At 47.6% G+C, this 17084-nt stretch overlaps 1 protein-coding gene across 1 annotated transcript in view; it reads left to right on the forward strand.

Annotated features, from left to right (window-relative positions):
- The first annotated feature begins 7201 nt into the window (after positions 1-7201).
- Positions 7202-17084, forward strand: part of BRD10 (bromodomain containing 10) — a 78631-nt gene continuing 68748 nt past the window's right edge. Inside the window, exon 1 of the mRNA XM_065406333.1 lies at positions 7202-7731. Within this exon, the coding sequence (XP_065262405.1) occupies positions 7202-7731 (530 nt within the window). The remainder of the gene's footprint in view (positions 7732-17084) is intronic.

Consider the following 17084-nt stretch of genomic DNA (forward strand, 5'->3'; position numbering starts at 1 on the left):
TTCTGAGCTATTGTCATGATACTATACTCCTTTAGAGATGGGCAGTACTGAAAGGCGTCTCCTTCAATAAATCTTCACAGAATAATTGATATATCAGTCCCTTCTATGGGTGCCCTCACAGGGGCAGATATAGAAAAGAAGCTGCATGCTTCCTCAGACACACCAGTGAACCCCGAGCCCAATCTTGCAATAACTGATCTGAGTCCAGCTGTTGAAGACTGGGTTCTCAGGAGGAAGGAATCAGACCTATACAACAGATATGGTAGGTGTTTCAGTGTGCATACCTGACAAACAGAGTCCTTGAAAGAACCAAATCATCAACTTTAAAATGTCATAGGTCTAATTTCCCATGACCATGAAACTTGTGTAGCCACTTATACAACTGTAAAGTGAGTAAAATGGGATCACTCGTGTGAGTGGAGATAAGAGGTCTTGGTCCATGACTAGGAGGCTGAGACTGTGTGTGGTGTCTGAAATGTGCCAACAGAAAATTGCCTGTTGCAGCTCTACAGGCCTCCACTGAAACAGACACTAGATGAACCTCGCTACATACTGAGGTATAAGTGGGAGTTCATTAGAAGCCTCTAAAGAAAACAGACCCATGCAGCATCCCCCCACCAAGAACTACACAATGTGTCCTCTACTCACAGCTGTTTTGAGAAGAGCAAAGGGATTATGCAACAGGGAGTAAAAGCTCTTCCCAAACTAAGGTTTACCAAAATTATCATGGAAATTTCTAGATTCCAAAATTATAGGCACCTTAGAAATATTTTGTTAAACCATACATAAAACTTCTTGAGCAAATAAAACTGAGAGGGAACCTGATAACAGTCTTCAAGTATGTTAGGGGCTGTTAAAAAGAGTACAGTGATTGTTCTCCATTTCCACTGAAAGTAGGACAAGAAGAAATTTACTGCATTTGCAGCAAGGAAGATTTAGGTTAGATATTAGGAAAAACTTTCTAGCTATAAGGATAGTTCAGAAACGTAATAGGCTTCCAAGGGAGGTTGTGAAATCCCCATCACTGGAACAGATTAGACAAACACCTGTCGGGCCTGGTCTAGGTATACTTGGTCCTGCTTCATTTCAGAGGACTTGACTAGATGACCTCTCAATCTCCCTTCCGGTCCTACATTTCTATGATTCTATAACTTACCCAACAGGCTGCCCTTTGGCTTTGGCTTGACTAGTATAAAATTTAATTCCCAGAGTGAACTTACTGAGAACCTAGGAACCATGATATGATTCTGGGCACCTTTGAAATATTTTTCATGTATGTATGTTCTAGCATCAGAAAACCTATTTTTGGAAGTGGATGATTTTCAGTTACAGCCAAATGTGTGGCCACTTCACTCTTTCTTGAACAGATGAAAAGTACCTTATAAAACAATCTGAACTAAGTTGGTGCTGTTTTCTTTTGGACAAAATACTATAGTTGGCAGGCAGGAGCACCCTGGTGTTGGCTGAGGGGATAACATGACCTAGCCCATCCACCTGAAACTGCTCCAGCGTAGTGGTACCCTTTTGGGGAGGTCGGAAGTAGCCCCAGAAATGGACAGTGCTCCCTACAAAGCGATACTTTTATTGAAGTAGGGCAAGTGCTCAGCCCACATCAGGGGATAATATCGGGGAGAAACCGTACAGGAAGTTACAAATGCACATTCCCTAAAAGTAATAGTGTTCTTCTTTGTGTAGTGTCCCTATGGGTGCTTCCCTGTAGGCGTGTCTGCATCCCTGTGCTGCTGATCGGAGAACTTCAATTTTTAGCTTCCTTTGAAACCTCTTTTTTTCTTTTCCTCATTCTTCTTTTCTACTACGCTGTTGCCTTAAAAAAAAAAAAAGGGAAGGAAGGAAGGATTTCATTCTTTTGTCAACCACTGGTGCGGGGGAGGGGGAGGGACTCCCCTGGACAAGGGTATGCCCAGCTCTCCGGGATTTAAGAAGTGCTGCACTTGCAGTGAGGCAATCCCTGTTGTGGAAAAGCATTCCAAGAGCATCTGCTGCCTCAGCAAGGGCCACATCCAACAAAAGTGTTCCCTCTGCCTGCAGCTCCAGCCAAGATCCCGCAAAGACAGAGAGCTTTGGCAAAAAATCATCTTTATGCAGGCAGCGTTCTGACCCCAACTTTCTGGTGGGTGTGAGTCTTCCCCTCAGCCTTCAACTTTGAAGAATAGTGGGTCAAAGAAACAGACTGAGGACTCCTCCCACAAGTCAAAAAATAGAGCGGGAAGTCCCCTCAGCGAGTCCAGGAAGTGATCGCCATCTACCTTGGTATCCTCAGCACCGCCAGACGTGGGACCACAATCTGGCACCCATGCCCCACAGTGACCATGAGTATCTGGTGCCGCTGATGGGCCCACAGACCCTTTGGGCATGGACTCCTAATCTTCAGTACCGATAGGGCAAACACCCTAAGGAGACGCTCCCGGTACGCAAATCCACATTGGTATTGCCAGTGACAATAGCCCACTCAGCACTGGAGAGATTGGTACAAATGAGGACTTCATCCTCCCCAGCACGGCCACCACGACGATTAGTATCGGTGGAATTCCATCAGGCCAGTGACCTGGCCATGACGGAGACATCCAATTCTCCGCCCCTCAGTACCAAGATCGTGGCACCAAGCCTTGGCTGAGCATGGGGCATTTCCTTGCAATCATGCCATGCCCCCCCACTGTTAAGTGAGGGGTCAGATAGTGAGCCTGAGGAGGTTTCACAGTACTCCTTCCAAGTGCCATATGGAACCCACTATCAACAGGGTCCAGGAATGTACCAGCAGATGGCACCTCCACCATCTTGGTACAGCCATCCATGGGCACCTCCTCCAGGTGCTATGCCACCACAATGACCATACTGGGACCCTTGGGTGGCACACCTACAGCCTGCCTCGCGAGCTTCAAGCATCGCCTGACAACCCTCCAGGCACGCTCCTTCAGCCACAGCATTGAGGGCCTCAGAGCCTCAGGAAACAGACAACAAGCCCTCACCCCCATTCATGGCAGACAACTTTTGTCTGTTCCAGGAGCTGGCAAAAAGAGTAGTGTATACCCTCCACATACCACTGGAGGAGGTCCAAGACACACCACCAGCGCATTGACAACCTCCACTCTTTGACCTCCTCAAAACTCACCCTCCCAATCAACAAGGCCATCTTAGACCCAGCTACACCGGTGTGGCAAACTCCGGCATTGGTAGCCCAACATGCAAGCATGCAGACAAGAAATATTATGTCCTCGCCAATGAATCAGAGTTCCTTTTCTCCCACCCACCTCCCAATTCCATCATGGTGGATGCTGTAAACTCTTGAGGCTGACAACATCATTCCAGGGCAAAGCCCTATGACAGGGACTGGAAGCGCCTCTATCTCTTTGGCAGGAAGGCGTATTCCTCGGCCGCCTTACAATTTCATATTGCCAATTACCAGGTGCTCACAGCAAAATACAATTACACAAAGTACAATAAACTTTATTGACTTTATTGATAAGCAGCCGGAGAGGTGAGAATCCTTCAAGGCCATCTTTCGGGAGGGTCAACTGGTGGCAAAAACATCACTACGGTTGACCCTTGATGCCACTAAATCTGCAGCTGTCTTAGACAACAAAACTTGGAAGGTGTTGAAAATGTCACTCTTCACTTTGAGAGGAGTGTTTTTGATGATTATGTTAGTATCTTTAGCTGTCTTTTTCTAGGTGCAACATGTTGAAAATTACTTTTGGTATTAATTTGGATTTTTGTGGATTGCCTATAGTACAGATGTGAGAGATATTATGGATACTTGGAATCTCAAAATACTACTGTATCAACTTTATAAATGTTGTATGTATAATTGTGGGCTAGGGATTGTATTATTGCTCCATGAGGGAGTTACAGGAGTTTCCTACAGGAACTAAAATCACTGGGGGAGGGTAATAACCCATTTGAGGAAGCCTAACCCCCTAGGCAAATTGATGTATTAGTTTGACCTGGTTAAAGAAGGCTATCAAACAAAGAACCTGACGTAGGGAGTGAGGTCACTCTCACTTGACCCAAGAACGGAATGACACTGTGGCCAAGGAGGATAGAACCTGAGGAAAGGGTTTGAAATACTTTGTCAAAGATGAATGACTGCCTGTAAGTTAACACTTGTATAAGACTGTCATAACTATAAAGGGAAGGGTAACAGCCCTCCTGGGTACAATACTATAAAATCCCTCCTGGCCAGAGACTCCAAAAATCCTTTTACCTGTAAAGGGTTAAGAAGCTCAGGTAACCTGGCTGACACCTGACCCAAAGGACCAATAAGGGGACATGATACTTTCAAATCTTGGGGGGGGGGGGGGAAGGCTTTTGTTTGTGCTCTTTGTTTTGGGGGTTGTTCGCTCTTGGGACTGAGAGGGACCAGACATCAATCCAGGCTCTCCAAATCTTTCTGAACAAGTCTCTCATATTTCAAACTTGTAAGTAAACAGCCAGGCAAGGCGTGTTAGTTTTTATCTTTGTTTTCTCAACTTGTAAATGTACCTTTTTGCTAGAGTGTTTATCTCTGTTTGCTGTAACTTTGAACCTAAGGCTAGAGGGGATTCCTCTGGGCTCTTTAAGTTTGATTACCCTGTAAAGTTATTTTCCATCCTGATTTTACAGAGATGATTTTTACCTTTTTCTTTAATTAAAAGCCTTCTTTTTAAGAACCTAATTGATTTTTCCTTGGTTTTAGATCCAAGGGGGTTGGATCTTGATCCACCAGGAGTTGGTGGGAGAAAGGAGGGGGATGGTTAATTTCTCCTTGTTTTAAGATCCAAGGGGTTTGGATCTGTATTCACCAGGGAATTGGTGAAGAGTCTCTCAAGGCTACCCAGGGAAGGGAATTAGCACTTTGGGAGTGGTGGCAGCGGACCAGATCTAAGCTAGTAGTTAAGCTTAGAAGTTTTCATGCAGGCCCCCACATTTGTACCCTAAAGTTCAGAGTGGGGAAGCAGCCTTGACAAAGACTATCAAACAGCTAACAGGAAGCTTTAACAGTACTGGAGGCCCTATTCAAAAGGCACATGGAAAGACTCTTAATACAGAGAAGAACAAAGGAAAAGATGGGCAGAACATTTTCAGGCTCTTTTAAATAGCCCAAGCAAACTATTATAAATATGTGATGCAGGCCTACACTAGAGCTTGATATTGATTTAGGAGATATTAGAGTGGAAGAAGTTATTAAAACTATCAGTAAACTGAAAACTTGAAAAGCAGATGGAGAGGATAACATTATTGGAGAGATGCTTAAAGCAAGTGACAAAACAATCCTCCAGACTTTCCTTGTTTTTGGATAGAACATGGAATGGAGAAAAGAACCCAACCCACTGGAAGGGAGGCCTTATTGTAAAATAGCCAAAGAAGGGTGACCTTACCAACTGCAATAACTGGAGAGGAAACAAATTACTCTTAATGCCTGGGAAAATCATGTGCAACATCATCTTGGAATGTATCAAGAAACAAATAGACTTGCAACGCAGAGAGAAACAAGCAGGATTTAGACCACTGAGATCATTTGCAGACCATATTGTTGTTCTCAGGCCCATTATAGAACAAAGTGTGAAGCACAGAATTGTTTGAGAATGCAACAAGTGGGAGATTAAAGTTAGCATCCTAAGTGGATCAGAGGCGGGAGCTGACGTTTTGATAGCAAACGAGACAGGATGGGCAGGAGCTGAGACAGGCCTTGGCAGTGAACAGAAGCAGCTCCGTTTGATGAGCTAGTAAAGGGGGAAGCAGGTGGAGGGATACAAAGCGACAATGATCGAGGCAGCAGCACGCTGACGTGAGATGAGCAGGCCAAGGCTACATTTGTCAAAGCCACAGCAGAGGAAATTGCAGTGGCTGAGCTGCAAAATGATGACAGCAGTATTCTGGTCTTGCCCATAGCGGGCAAACACCCTCACTTCAGCAAGGGGTGGCTCTGGTGCACCTATCTCCAGCAGCACCCTAGCTGCTGCCAAGCCGCTCTACCCTGAGGCTGAGGCCAGACCCACTTCTCCTGACAAAGGCCATACTCAGTGCCGTCTTCAGATCGCGCATGCGCACTGACTTACCCGCCTGGGGCAATACCCCCAGACTGCGCATGCGCCTTAGATTCGCACTCCGTCCCACAAGAAGTCGCTGTCTAATGACGGCATCTCAGCTGGCATCCAAAACAACCAGCGCACTATTTCGCGGCCGCCACTGCCATTACGCATGCGCGTTGGATGGGAGGGGGGGGGGGCTCCTCTCTTTCTCTCGCCCCTTCCCAACCTGCCCGGGGGGGGCCGAGCCGATCCCCTCCGCGGCCATTAACTGACAGCGCTGCTGGCTCCAGCCGTCGCCGCCTCCCCGCCCGCAGCCATGTCCCTCCGCGGGTAGAGGGGAGGGGGACAGGACGCCCGGCCGGTCCCTGCCGCTGCCGGAGCGCAGACACGGGCCCCAGAGGCAGCTGCAGGCGGAGACAGGCCTCCGCTCCGGCCGCCGCCGCGCTCCCAGGCCCCGCAGCCTGGCCGAGGCACCGAGCGATTAGCGGCTGAGGAGCGGGGGCCCCAGCCGGGCTTGGCTGCGGAGTCTGGGCCGGGCACGGTGAGCGGCCGCTTCCCCAGCTCCCGTGGGAGGTGACCCAGAGCCTGGGAGCGGGGCAGCAGCAGCTGCCCGGCCCAGGGAAGAGCTGGGTAGGCTCGGCTGTCTCGCCGGCCCACGGTAGGGTCAGCCCGGCCAGACCCGAGCGGCGGCTGGCGGGGGCAGTTTCCCTTTCCCGCGTAGCTGGCTGGGGGAAGACCGAGCCGCGGCGGAGGGAGGCCGATACGGCAGCAGACATGCCCGGGTATGTGCCATAGCCTCCTTGTTACCCGGGAGAGGGGAGGCCATAGACCCCTTTGCGGGCGGCGGAACCAGGCACAAAGAGCAAAAGCGGCTGCCTTGGCGCTTCCTAGGGCGGGCGGGGACCCCGGCAGGGAGGGAGGCTGGTGCGGGTACAGACCGCGGCAACTTCTCGGTGACTGTGAATGGGAGACAGCCGGAAACAGGCAGCACCTTCCCTCCGACTGGCACAGAGCCGGACTGAGCGGTGTGTCCGTACAGCGGGGAGCCCGCCCTCCCACCCGCTCGCGGAGTGACTGGCCTCAGGGGGCTCTGGCTGATGCTGAGGAGCCCGTCCCCAGGCTCGGTCGCTGGCGGGTAGCAGCGGAGCCCGGACCCAGCGTGTGTGGGGTGCATGAGCCTGGCGCAGCCCGAGGGGGACATGGAGTCTCCGGCCGCCGGAGAAACTTCAGACGCTCCAGCTCTAGTCGGCGGCCCGCCAGAGGAGGAAGCGCAGCAGCCGGAGGAGGAGGAGAATGCGGGGGACAGCAGCCCTCGCTGCCGCTGGCAGCAGAACCTGAGCCCGGAGCTCCAGCAGGGTTACCGGATCCTGTGCGAGTTTCTGCTGGAGAAGCACCGGCCACTGACGGCTCCTTTTCTGAAGCCCCTCGGAGACCAGGCCGCTGTCGCGGAGGAAGGAGGAGCCGCCTCCCTGGCAGGTCGCAGCGGCAGCGACTCTGTTGCACAGCAAGCGGCCGGGATGTGGCTGCTGAAGATGGAAGAAAAATTTTCCAGTGGACAATACACTGGAATCACGGATTTCGTGGCCGATTTTCGGCTAATGCTTGAGACGTGTTATCGGCTGCACGGGGTGGATCACTGGCTCTCCAAACAGGCCCAGAAGCTGGAGATGATGCTGGAACAAAAGCTGGCGTTGTTGTCCCGGTAAGTGTAGCGGACACCTGTCTGTCTCCCTGAGACACTGAAGAGATTCTGACAGGTCCAAATATGTGGGTTAGGGGCACACTCCTACGGGGGAACCTTATAGGGTTTGAGGACTCACTCCTGGCAAAAGCCACTTTCTGCCTCACTTTCCTTAAATTGTTTGTTTTGTGAATGTGCAGACCCAAATATGTAATGAAAACCACATGCACACTAGGTCTCACCACTTTGTTCTTAGGGAACTTGTTTCTGAAGGAGGGGTTGAGCCCAAGCCTCCCACCTTTAATGACAGCTAAAAAATGTATGTGTTTATTTTAGTATTGCCTCCAAGCTACTTCCTCTTGGATATTTGATACTGGTAGAACCAAGTAAGAGGGCATAGCCAATGGAGAAACTCCTTTTGAAAGGAGAGCTTTACTGCTAGAGGTAGATTATGCATCTTTTAGTTTTGTTTGGCACTTATGCAGTGATAAGCATTCTAATGTTATTTTACTTACAGATATATCTAAAGGTCCAGATCCATAAATCCCCAATGTTAGGCACCACTACGATCCACGAACGCCCCGCCCGGCAGCTGTCTAATGTGATAGGCACCTAAACTCTCTCAGCACCTAAGTTTCTGCTATAAAAATTCCATGGGTGGTGCGTGAGCCAACTTTGGGGGAGGCTAGTCCCTGGCCCCGCCCCTTCTGCCCGAGGCCCCTTCGGTCCCCGCTCCTTCTGCTCCCACCGGAACCCCGAGCCCCTCCCTGCTCCCCGTGCCTGCCAGCCGTGCTGCCCCAGTCCTGTCCTGGCCTGCCCTGCCCGAGCGCCCCCAGCCCCTGAGCGCCACCCAAGCACAGGGCGGGCAGCCGCAGAGCCTCCAGCCCTGCCGGGTTACTCCATGGCCCCAGTCCTGGAGCTCTGGGCACTGCACGGCTCCAGTGCCGGGCTGCCCCAAGTCCCAGTTGCAGGCAGGCCTGCCGCCCTAGCCCCAGCACGCTTCCCGGAAGAGGAACAGCTTTCCTGGGCTGGGGCCAAGGGTGAAGTGGCAAGCAGGAGGGTGCCTTGGGGTGGAGCATGGTCGGGGCCATGAGGGGCAGTTTGGGGAGGCTGAGCCTCCCCCAGCCTACGATACGTGCTGCTCATGAAAAGTTCCCTTGGCACCTAAGTTTCTGCATTTGATTATATGCACTATTGCCTCACTGTAAGCGTCTGGATACCTGTCTCCTGCCGAAGCTCCAGAGCAGTGCGTGAACCCAAATGCCTATCTAGTATGCGTGCTCAGAGGCTGCCTGCTGGATTGGACCCCACCCAAAATTGTGGGTGGGAGAAGTGGTGGTGCTCACTTCATATCTTTTAATCTCAGTGATTCGAGCTCTCACCTCAATGTGAGACCCGGCTCAGTTCCTGATGGGACTGTGATGGAGAAAGGATTGGAACAGGGATCTGCCACCTCTCAGGAGAGTGCCTCAGCCACTGGACTGTAGGATAGTCCTTATGTGAATCCCCCTCAGTCTTTCCTGTTGAAGTTGTTCTACTTTAGATAGTAATTGGAGCCAGGGGAATGAAGCCTGGGTCTCCTACCTTCCGGGTGGATGCCCTTTTCACTGGGTTAGAGTCATTCTCACTCTTTCTCTGTCCCAGCGACTTTTAAGTATTTATACACAGTGGAACATCTTCAACAGAAGAGATTGAGTGTCCTCTCCTTGGCCTGGTCTACAGTGGGGAGGGGGTCGATGTAAGATACGCAACTTCAGCTACGGGAATACCGTAGCTGAAGTCGACATCTTATTCCGACTTACCTCCTGTCCTCACGGCGCGGGATCGACGGCTGCGGCTCCCCCGTCGACTCCGCTACCGCCGCTCGCTCCGGTGGAGTTCCGGAGTCGACAGGGAGCATCTTAACAAGACGCGATATATTGATCCCCAATAAATCGATCGCTACCCGCTGATATGGCAGGTAGTCTGGACATACCCCTTGGCATCTCCCATTGGCTAGTTTAGGCACTCCCTGCCTAGCATGTTGACTTTTTGTGATCTCTTAGGCGCCTATCTTTCCCTGTGCATTTTATAGGGAGCCTAGGGTACAACTAAATTAGATTTTGTGGCTCCCATTGTTGTTCCATGGATTTTTTTCTAGGCACCTAAAAGTTAGGTGCTGCAGTACCTAAGTCCCCTTTGTGGATCTGGGCCAAAGAGTAAAGCCAAGATAAAAACTTTGCATTAGATCTCACTTCAGGGGTGCTGGAACAGATGGTGCCATGGCCCCCCCCCACTTTTCACTGGATGTCAGGGCAAGCGATGGGGATGTGGTGGAGAGGAGTGAACGGAGGGGTAGGCTTTTGGGGGAAGAGGCGGAGTGGGGCCTTGGTGGGGGGGGAAGGGGCAGTATGAGGGTGGGGCTACCATTCAGGTGCCTCTGGCCCCCCCACTTTCAGGGTGCTTTTACTGCTCCTGCCTCACTTCATTTGGCCCATAAATGTTGTGGTTGGTGCCATAAAAGCAGAGGAAGATTCAGTACCTGCCCCAAAGTCCCTAATCTAAGGAGGCAAAACAGACCCAATGATATCGATAACCATATAGATCCTTAGCAGATTTCTTTTTAATATTGATAGGCATGTATATCCCTAGGAGCATCTTTCATTTTAGTCAAGACAACTGGAGAATGTGAAATTTAAAAAAAATAGTGATTTAATTTAACCCTTCTATCTCAGAAGTTTCTTTATCATCAAATGTAGAGTTTTGGCTAGACTTCTTAATCTGGATCTGAAACTGATGGGCAGGTCTGACAGTGAAAGATGAATCAATCTTTAATGGGAACATCTGTGGGTGTCTCCTGCAATACAAGTATTAGCTCTGATAGATGGAAGTGGATAGCTGCTGGTGGCTGTGTGTGTGGACTAGCTTCAGATTTATTGGTGGCTTAGAATAATAATGGTTTGTAAATAAAACATTACTTGTACCTTCCGCACACTGAGCTCATTGGACATCAGGGACTCCTTACATCCCTCTGTTCTAACACAAAAGGTCCTTGTGTGCCATCCTCCCATTGGCCTCTTTCAGGAATTTTCCCTGCGTCATTTCCCTTATGCCTGGAGCTCTGCGCACCTCCCCTTCCCTCATGACAATGTTTCTTTTAGGCCCCCATTCATGGGGCTTCTTGTGCTCCCTATTCTCCCTTCACCCCATATCAGGGTCTCCAGTTTCCACCTCACCAGAGGTTCTGTATGCCTCCCATTCCCTCTTCCTGCTATTTCAGGGCCCCATGTTCTCCTATGGAAAGGGGCTGAGTGCACACCTACATCCCACTTTCCCCTACCCTTATTATTTGTATAGGACAGTGGTTCACAAACTTAACCTGTGAATCCCTTTTACAAAAATGTCAAGTCTGACAAACCCCCTCCTAAAAATGAATAGTTCCAGGGATTTTCTCCTTTACCTGAGTATAAACTATAAAAGCAGTGATCTTGGAAATATAAAATTTGTTTTTATGACATGCTTATTACACACTATTTATTAATCATTACAGTATTTTTATTACATTATGAAAATGGCAACACTCTTCCAAGATCTCACTTTCGTAGCTTGTATCACTTTGGATAAGCCTGTTATAAGACAAGGCTCATATGTTTCTTCAAGGAGTATCAGATGTATTTAAGAATCCACCTCAGAGTTCCTCCTACACAAGCGTTCAGGGCTGGAGCAGTCCAGGCAAACAACGCATGTTACAACAAAGCTTAAACTTGTTCTTCATAATTTTAAGAATACTAGCTGCCTATTTAATTTTAAAAACAGCAAAAAATATCCACCTCCCTTTCCTATAAGGAGTCTTAAAGTTTAAATCTCCTCAGTGTGATAGATATGCTTGCTTTGATCTGCTTAGCTCTTGGAAGTCTAAGGGCTCTGGGCTGCTGACCCTGTGCTGCCTGCGGTCCCTATGGACAGCTCTGTCTGCCATTAGGGATTCCCCCCCCCCAGAACCCCCTGTAACATTTTGTGAACCCCTGGGGGTTCACAAACCCTAGTTTGGGAACCACTGGTCTCGGAGATAAGTCATTCAGGGTTAAACTCTAATGGGATGATGGGCAGAGATGAAATATAGGTATTGTTGTGCTGGAAGGCATTGGTGCCATCAACCATTTGTTTGATCTGTAGGCAATTGCAGAGATGCTAGAAGCTGCTTGTGTGGTAAACAGATGGCAGGGGCTCCAAAAATCCTCATTTCTCTCTTGCAGTTTTCTGATTTTCCAGAGTTTTGGCCATTGGTGCCTAGAACATTCCCTGAAAGTTTGGAATTGTCTATCCACCTCAATGCCACATCTGATCAAACAGAAAAATGCCATCAAGTTGAGTATATGGCCTTCAAAGTTTGGCCAGTTAACCAAATAGGATTACACAGTTATACCTCTACAAATGCTTTATAATTGTGACAGGGATTCCCAGGGTACAACCTGGAACTATGGGACCACTGTGCCTCCTTAGCTCTCTAGCCTGGGTTGTCTCTCACAAAGCTATGCCAGTGACAAGCAGAAACACCCCTCCAAGCGCTGTAATCACTCAGCCATCAACGTCTGGAGCCACACACCCAGCTAAATTGTATGAATGCTCCTTGAGCCACTTATGAATCATACAGGGAGAGGCACCAGCCAATCACCCCAGAAATATACTATCTTACACTGCTCAAGGCTCACATGGACAGTGCAAGCTCATAAATAAGTTTGCCACTTCTTCAAAGGAAAGTGGACATGCAACAGCCTTTGTAATCTGAGCTGAGATTCCCCAAGCACTTCAACCAAAACCACACTGTTTTAGGTAAAACATAAAACAAATTTATTAACTACAGAGAGACTGATTTTAAGTGATTATAAGTAGCAGGCATAGAGATCAAAGTTCATTATCCTAGAAATTCAGTCTAAATTTTAACTTCAACAGACTAAGCAAGATTTGAATCAAACAGTCTCTCACCCTGATAGAAGTTCCAGGCAGCTTACACTTCTCAGTACTCATACTGAGCTCCCTTCCAGCCTGGGACCAATCTCCCTATTTCAAAGTCTTTGTCTTCCAGACGTTCTTTCAGGTGTTGAGATTTGGGGGGGGGGGGGGGGGGAGGAGGGGAAGAAGAGGCCAAGTGATGTCACTGTACCTCTCATACTTTCTTCCAGCTGCTAGAAAGATCCTTGCCCTCACCTGGGGGAATCCCTATGGGTGAGGCAGTCCCCATTGCATATGTGCCCTCTCTGAGAAGTCTCTGGGATAGTAGATTCTTCTTGATGGGCCATTAATGCCTCTCTGGCCAGTGATGGTTGCTCCTTGTCCCAATGAAGGGCCAGCTGTGGGCATCTCCCAACCTCAAAGTATTTCAGTAATACATACAGCAACACTTCATAACTATACAATGATAGTACATACAATTCAACGGGATATTAAGGTTCAACAGATCAAGACTTAAAATGATAAAAAAAAACCACATGCGTTGTAGGAAACATACACCTCTACCCTGATATAACGCTGTCCTTGGGAGCCAAAAAAAAAAAACAAAAAAAAAACAAAAAACCTTACTGCATTATAGGTGAAACCGCGTTATATCGAGCGTGCTTCGATCTGCCGGAGCGTGCAGCCCCACCTCCCTGGAGCACTGCTTTACCACATTCTATCCGAATTTGTGTTATAGCGGGGTAGAGGTATTAGTAATATGACCGTGTGAATATGGGTGTTCCAGGATGCTAGTTTGAAGTACAGCATGTCACAATAATGGAATGAGAACAAGTGAGTTTTATCATGAGGGATGTTGTACTTTTCCATTTTGAAAACAGGTAGTGTTAGTACTGAGAGTAATCACCACATTAGCCTCAAACTAGGCCATCTGAGTTATGATGACAACCTCAAGAAAGCTGAATCTGGATAATAAGTGAAGACTTGGACGTTAGTAATTTCTCAGAGGGACCTAATTCTATAATTGTTATAAAATTATAGCTGCAACAGCTAGTTAAATTCATATTATAAACTGCTGATGGGGAAAAAAAATAGGACCCAGTTAATCCAAAATGGCAAATATAGCAGAAAATGACAGAAGACTCTCTAAAAGAGCTATATAAAAGCTTTTCTAGTGCGGAGTCCTGGATTTCTCACCTGCTGCAATGGACTGTGAGCATCTCTAGAACAGGAACTGAAGAATGCCTTTAGATTACTACATCTAGCCTGAGTGATGTGTACACGAGAATGGTGTGGGAATAAGACCTGAGGTTTACAAGAAGATGAAGTCATAATAAAGCCCATTGAGGGTGTTCTCATCAATAAAAGGTGAATCAGATGTTTTGTCTGGGTAGTGAAAGATGCCAATTTCTAAGGTGTACTCTTTAAAAGTAGCACAGCTATGAACAGCTAGTAAGTTGAAACTTCCTATTAAATATTTCAGGACTGAACTGCAGGGATATATACAAGATTTTTGTACTCAGCTTGGTTGGGAATGATAAAATACCATCTAGAAAGAAATGCTTGTAGAAGGTGGTCAACTACAGGGACAATGATTTACCCCAGAAACCTTTGTGCTTTTCAACTAGAGTATTTCAGGCCTTGGCTTAGAAACTTGGTTGCACCAATGCCGTTAGTGGGATTGGGGCTTAGTTGCTTGTGATTATCTGAAGCAGCTCCTCTTAGACAACACAGGAGACTGGCTTTGGGGTGCACTGTGTCTAGCTCTCGTCAGTTAGAAGGCTTTTCCAGTCAGATATGGGACATCTGAAAAGAGAAAATTAGTTCATATCTGTGAAGAAATGAGTTCACTTTGTAACAGAAGTTTTCTAAGTGTGGGGCACACTGTATCAGCCCCCATGACTATCGGTGACCCCTTGGCCTCCTGTTTCTTAGAAAGAAGGGGGCGCTCATGGAACACTAATCTCGGAAGAGTGGTTCAACAAAAATGTTTTGGGAACCTTTGGTATATAAGGTTGCATTTTAGAATCAAATTCTCTATAGATCTAAAAGATACTCTGAAAACCACTTCCTAAACAAACTGACACAGTGAATTGGTTGACCTTCAATTTGGTTTCTGAACATAAGTGAATGCTGGCAGTCAGTCAGTAACTGGCTAAATGAGGTACCATATTGTTAATATGGTTAAGAGTTAGGGACTGATGAAAATATGTGTAATTTTAAAGCTTCAGCTGAAGTTGATGAAGTAGAAAACACTTAAAATCAACACAAAAGGCCCCTCCCTCCCAAAAAAACCAAAAACACAAAAAAAACCACAACACACCCCATCAGTTAAAAGTGAGAAGAAACTGGTCATAAAATATTAGTAAACAGTACAGCTGCAAAAGATATTTGCATGAGATACAAAAGAAGGGAAAAGAAAATTCACATTGCTTTAATATGAAAACTTTCATAAGATTTGCAACCAAGGAGAAAAAAAAAAAAAAAAAAAAAGGGGTCAGTACCGTCACACTAACTAGGATTTTTGTTGAGGTTTGTGGCATAAAAAAAAGCAGGTATCATTCTTTAGCAATAAATCGTAAAATGAAGGCTACCTACTAATTGTCTGGCATGTGAATGTACAGAAACAGGTGATGAAGCTCTTGTGCAGTAAATGTTTTTTAACCTAAACACACATATTATAAAAATATTCTTTGGGTATGAAAGCATGACTTTTGATTAAAGAACAATCTTTTTATAAGGGCATGTAAGGGTGCGGACTCACCCCGTGGCGCCTCCTGCTAGTCTCTCAGGGAATTAGCTTGATCCAGTCTCCGGAGCGCCCTCTGCAGGCCGTTGATCCACATTGCCGCGTCTGGCCCCCGTGTCCCTCCCAGGACCCCAGTGCCCTTATCTTGGGTGCTGCCACCGTGGCAGTACCCCCTCAGTACTAGGGTCTCCTCTCCCCAGGGAACCCCCACCCACTATCCCTACCTCGCCTCAGAATAAGGCCACTGCCAGTCACCAACTAGCCCCCGTGCCCTGGGGCAGACTGCAGTATAGGCCACTCATCACAGGCAAGGTTGGGTTTGGACCTGCTGCCTTGGCCGAGCCCTGGGCTGCCCTCTGCAACCCCCAGTACCCCTTGGCCTTCCACTAGGCCGCAGCCTGGGGCTTTCCAGGCTGGAGCTCTCCAGCTCCTCAGCCTTTTCCTAGCCCTGCTCCACTCAGGTACTCTGTTTCAGCTCCCTGCAGCCAGGCCCTTCTCTCTCTGTATGTAGAGAGAGACTGTGTCTGAGTTCCTGGCTCCCTGCCTTTATAGGGCCAGTTGAGTCTGTTTGGGGCGTGGCCCCAGCTGCAGCCACTTCCCCCAATCAGCTGAGCCTTCAAGCTGCCTTCTCCAGCCACAGCCCCCTCCCAAAGCTGTTTTTAACCCCTCTGGCCCAGAGCGGGGTGACCACCCCGCTACAGGGCAGTAATCCAATCCCCAACTCAAATTATACACACACCTCTGCATTTAAAGACACTTCTACTGATATAGGCTAGATGTTAAAAATCTAATAACTGTAGTTCTTTCTTCTAGTACTGTATTGGCTGTGAAATATACACACACGGTAGGTACTGGATTGCTTTTCTGCTAAGCACTCTAGCACCTCTGCAAGGTGGAGTATCTCCGAGATTACCTTGTGTTGATCACCTGTGCACTCATCTCATTGCCAGGCAGCATAGTTGCCATCTAATTCTGTTCCTTCCTTTCACCACTCTAGATCAGACTATAATTAGAATTAGTGTACATGGGGACACTCTGGAAAGTTAAGATGAAGTAACTAAAGTTTTGAAGTTAATGTGCGTTAACTTCAGTTTTGATTAAGTCGTCATAGCTTCCCACGTAGACAAGCTCTTAGGCCATGTCTATATGGGGATGTTAAATCCAATTAATTTGTTTGCTGTAAGTGAAGGTATTTAACTCCATTGAACTGAAGTGTGTTCACACCACTGTGTTATTCCAGATTAAGTTACTTTCCTTGCTAATCATTGTGTCCATGTAGCTCTGTGCTTGTTCGAATTAACCACTCAGTATTCTGGATAGACATCCCATGGTGCAATGCTCTGCCACTCAGTTCTGTGCCCTGATTTTTCTCATGGTACATTGCCAGAATTCCTGTAGTTTCATCACACAAGGTGGGGATAGCAAGCAAATTAACAAACTCCAATGATTCCTTTGTTGCTCACAGTGTTTACCCTGTAGTAAGTAGAGATAATCTTTCTTCTCTTTTTATGCCAGTTTATTGTGTTGGTGGTTCATTCCTTTTGTGTTGAATAATTTGGGAGACTACTCTAAATATGGTTAGAATTGGACTCAGCTTTATCTCCTGTATATATGTATTTCATAATCATGGTCTCTTCACCAAGGATAGTCTTGTCCCAATTTCCTGAGCTCAGATTTGGACTCCATCAGCCAA

This window comes from Emys orbicularis, chromosome 6 (assembly GCF_028017835.1).
Source record: "Emys orbicularis isolate rEmyOrb1 chromosome 6, rEmyOrb1.hap1, whole genome shotgun sequence".
Taxonomy (NCBI): Eukaryota; Metazoa; Chordata; order Testudines; family Emydidae; genus Emys; species Emys orbicularis.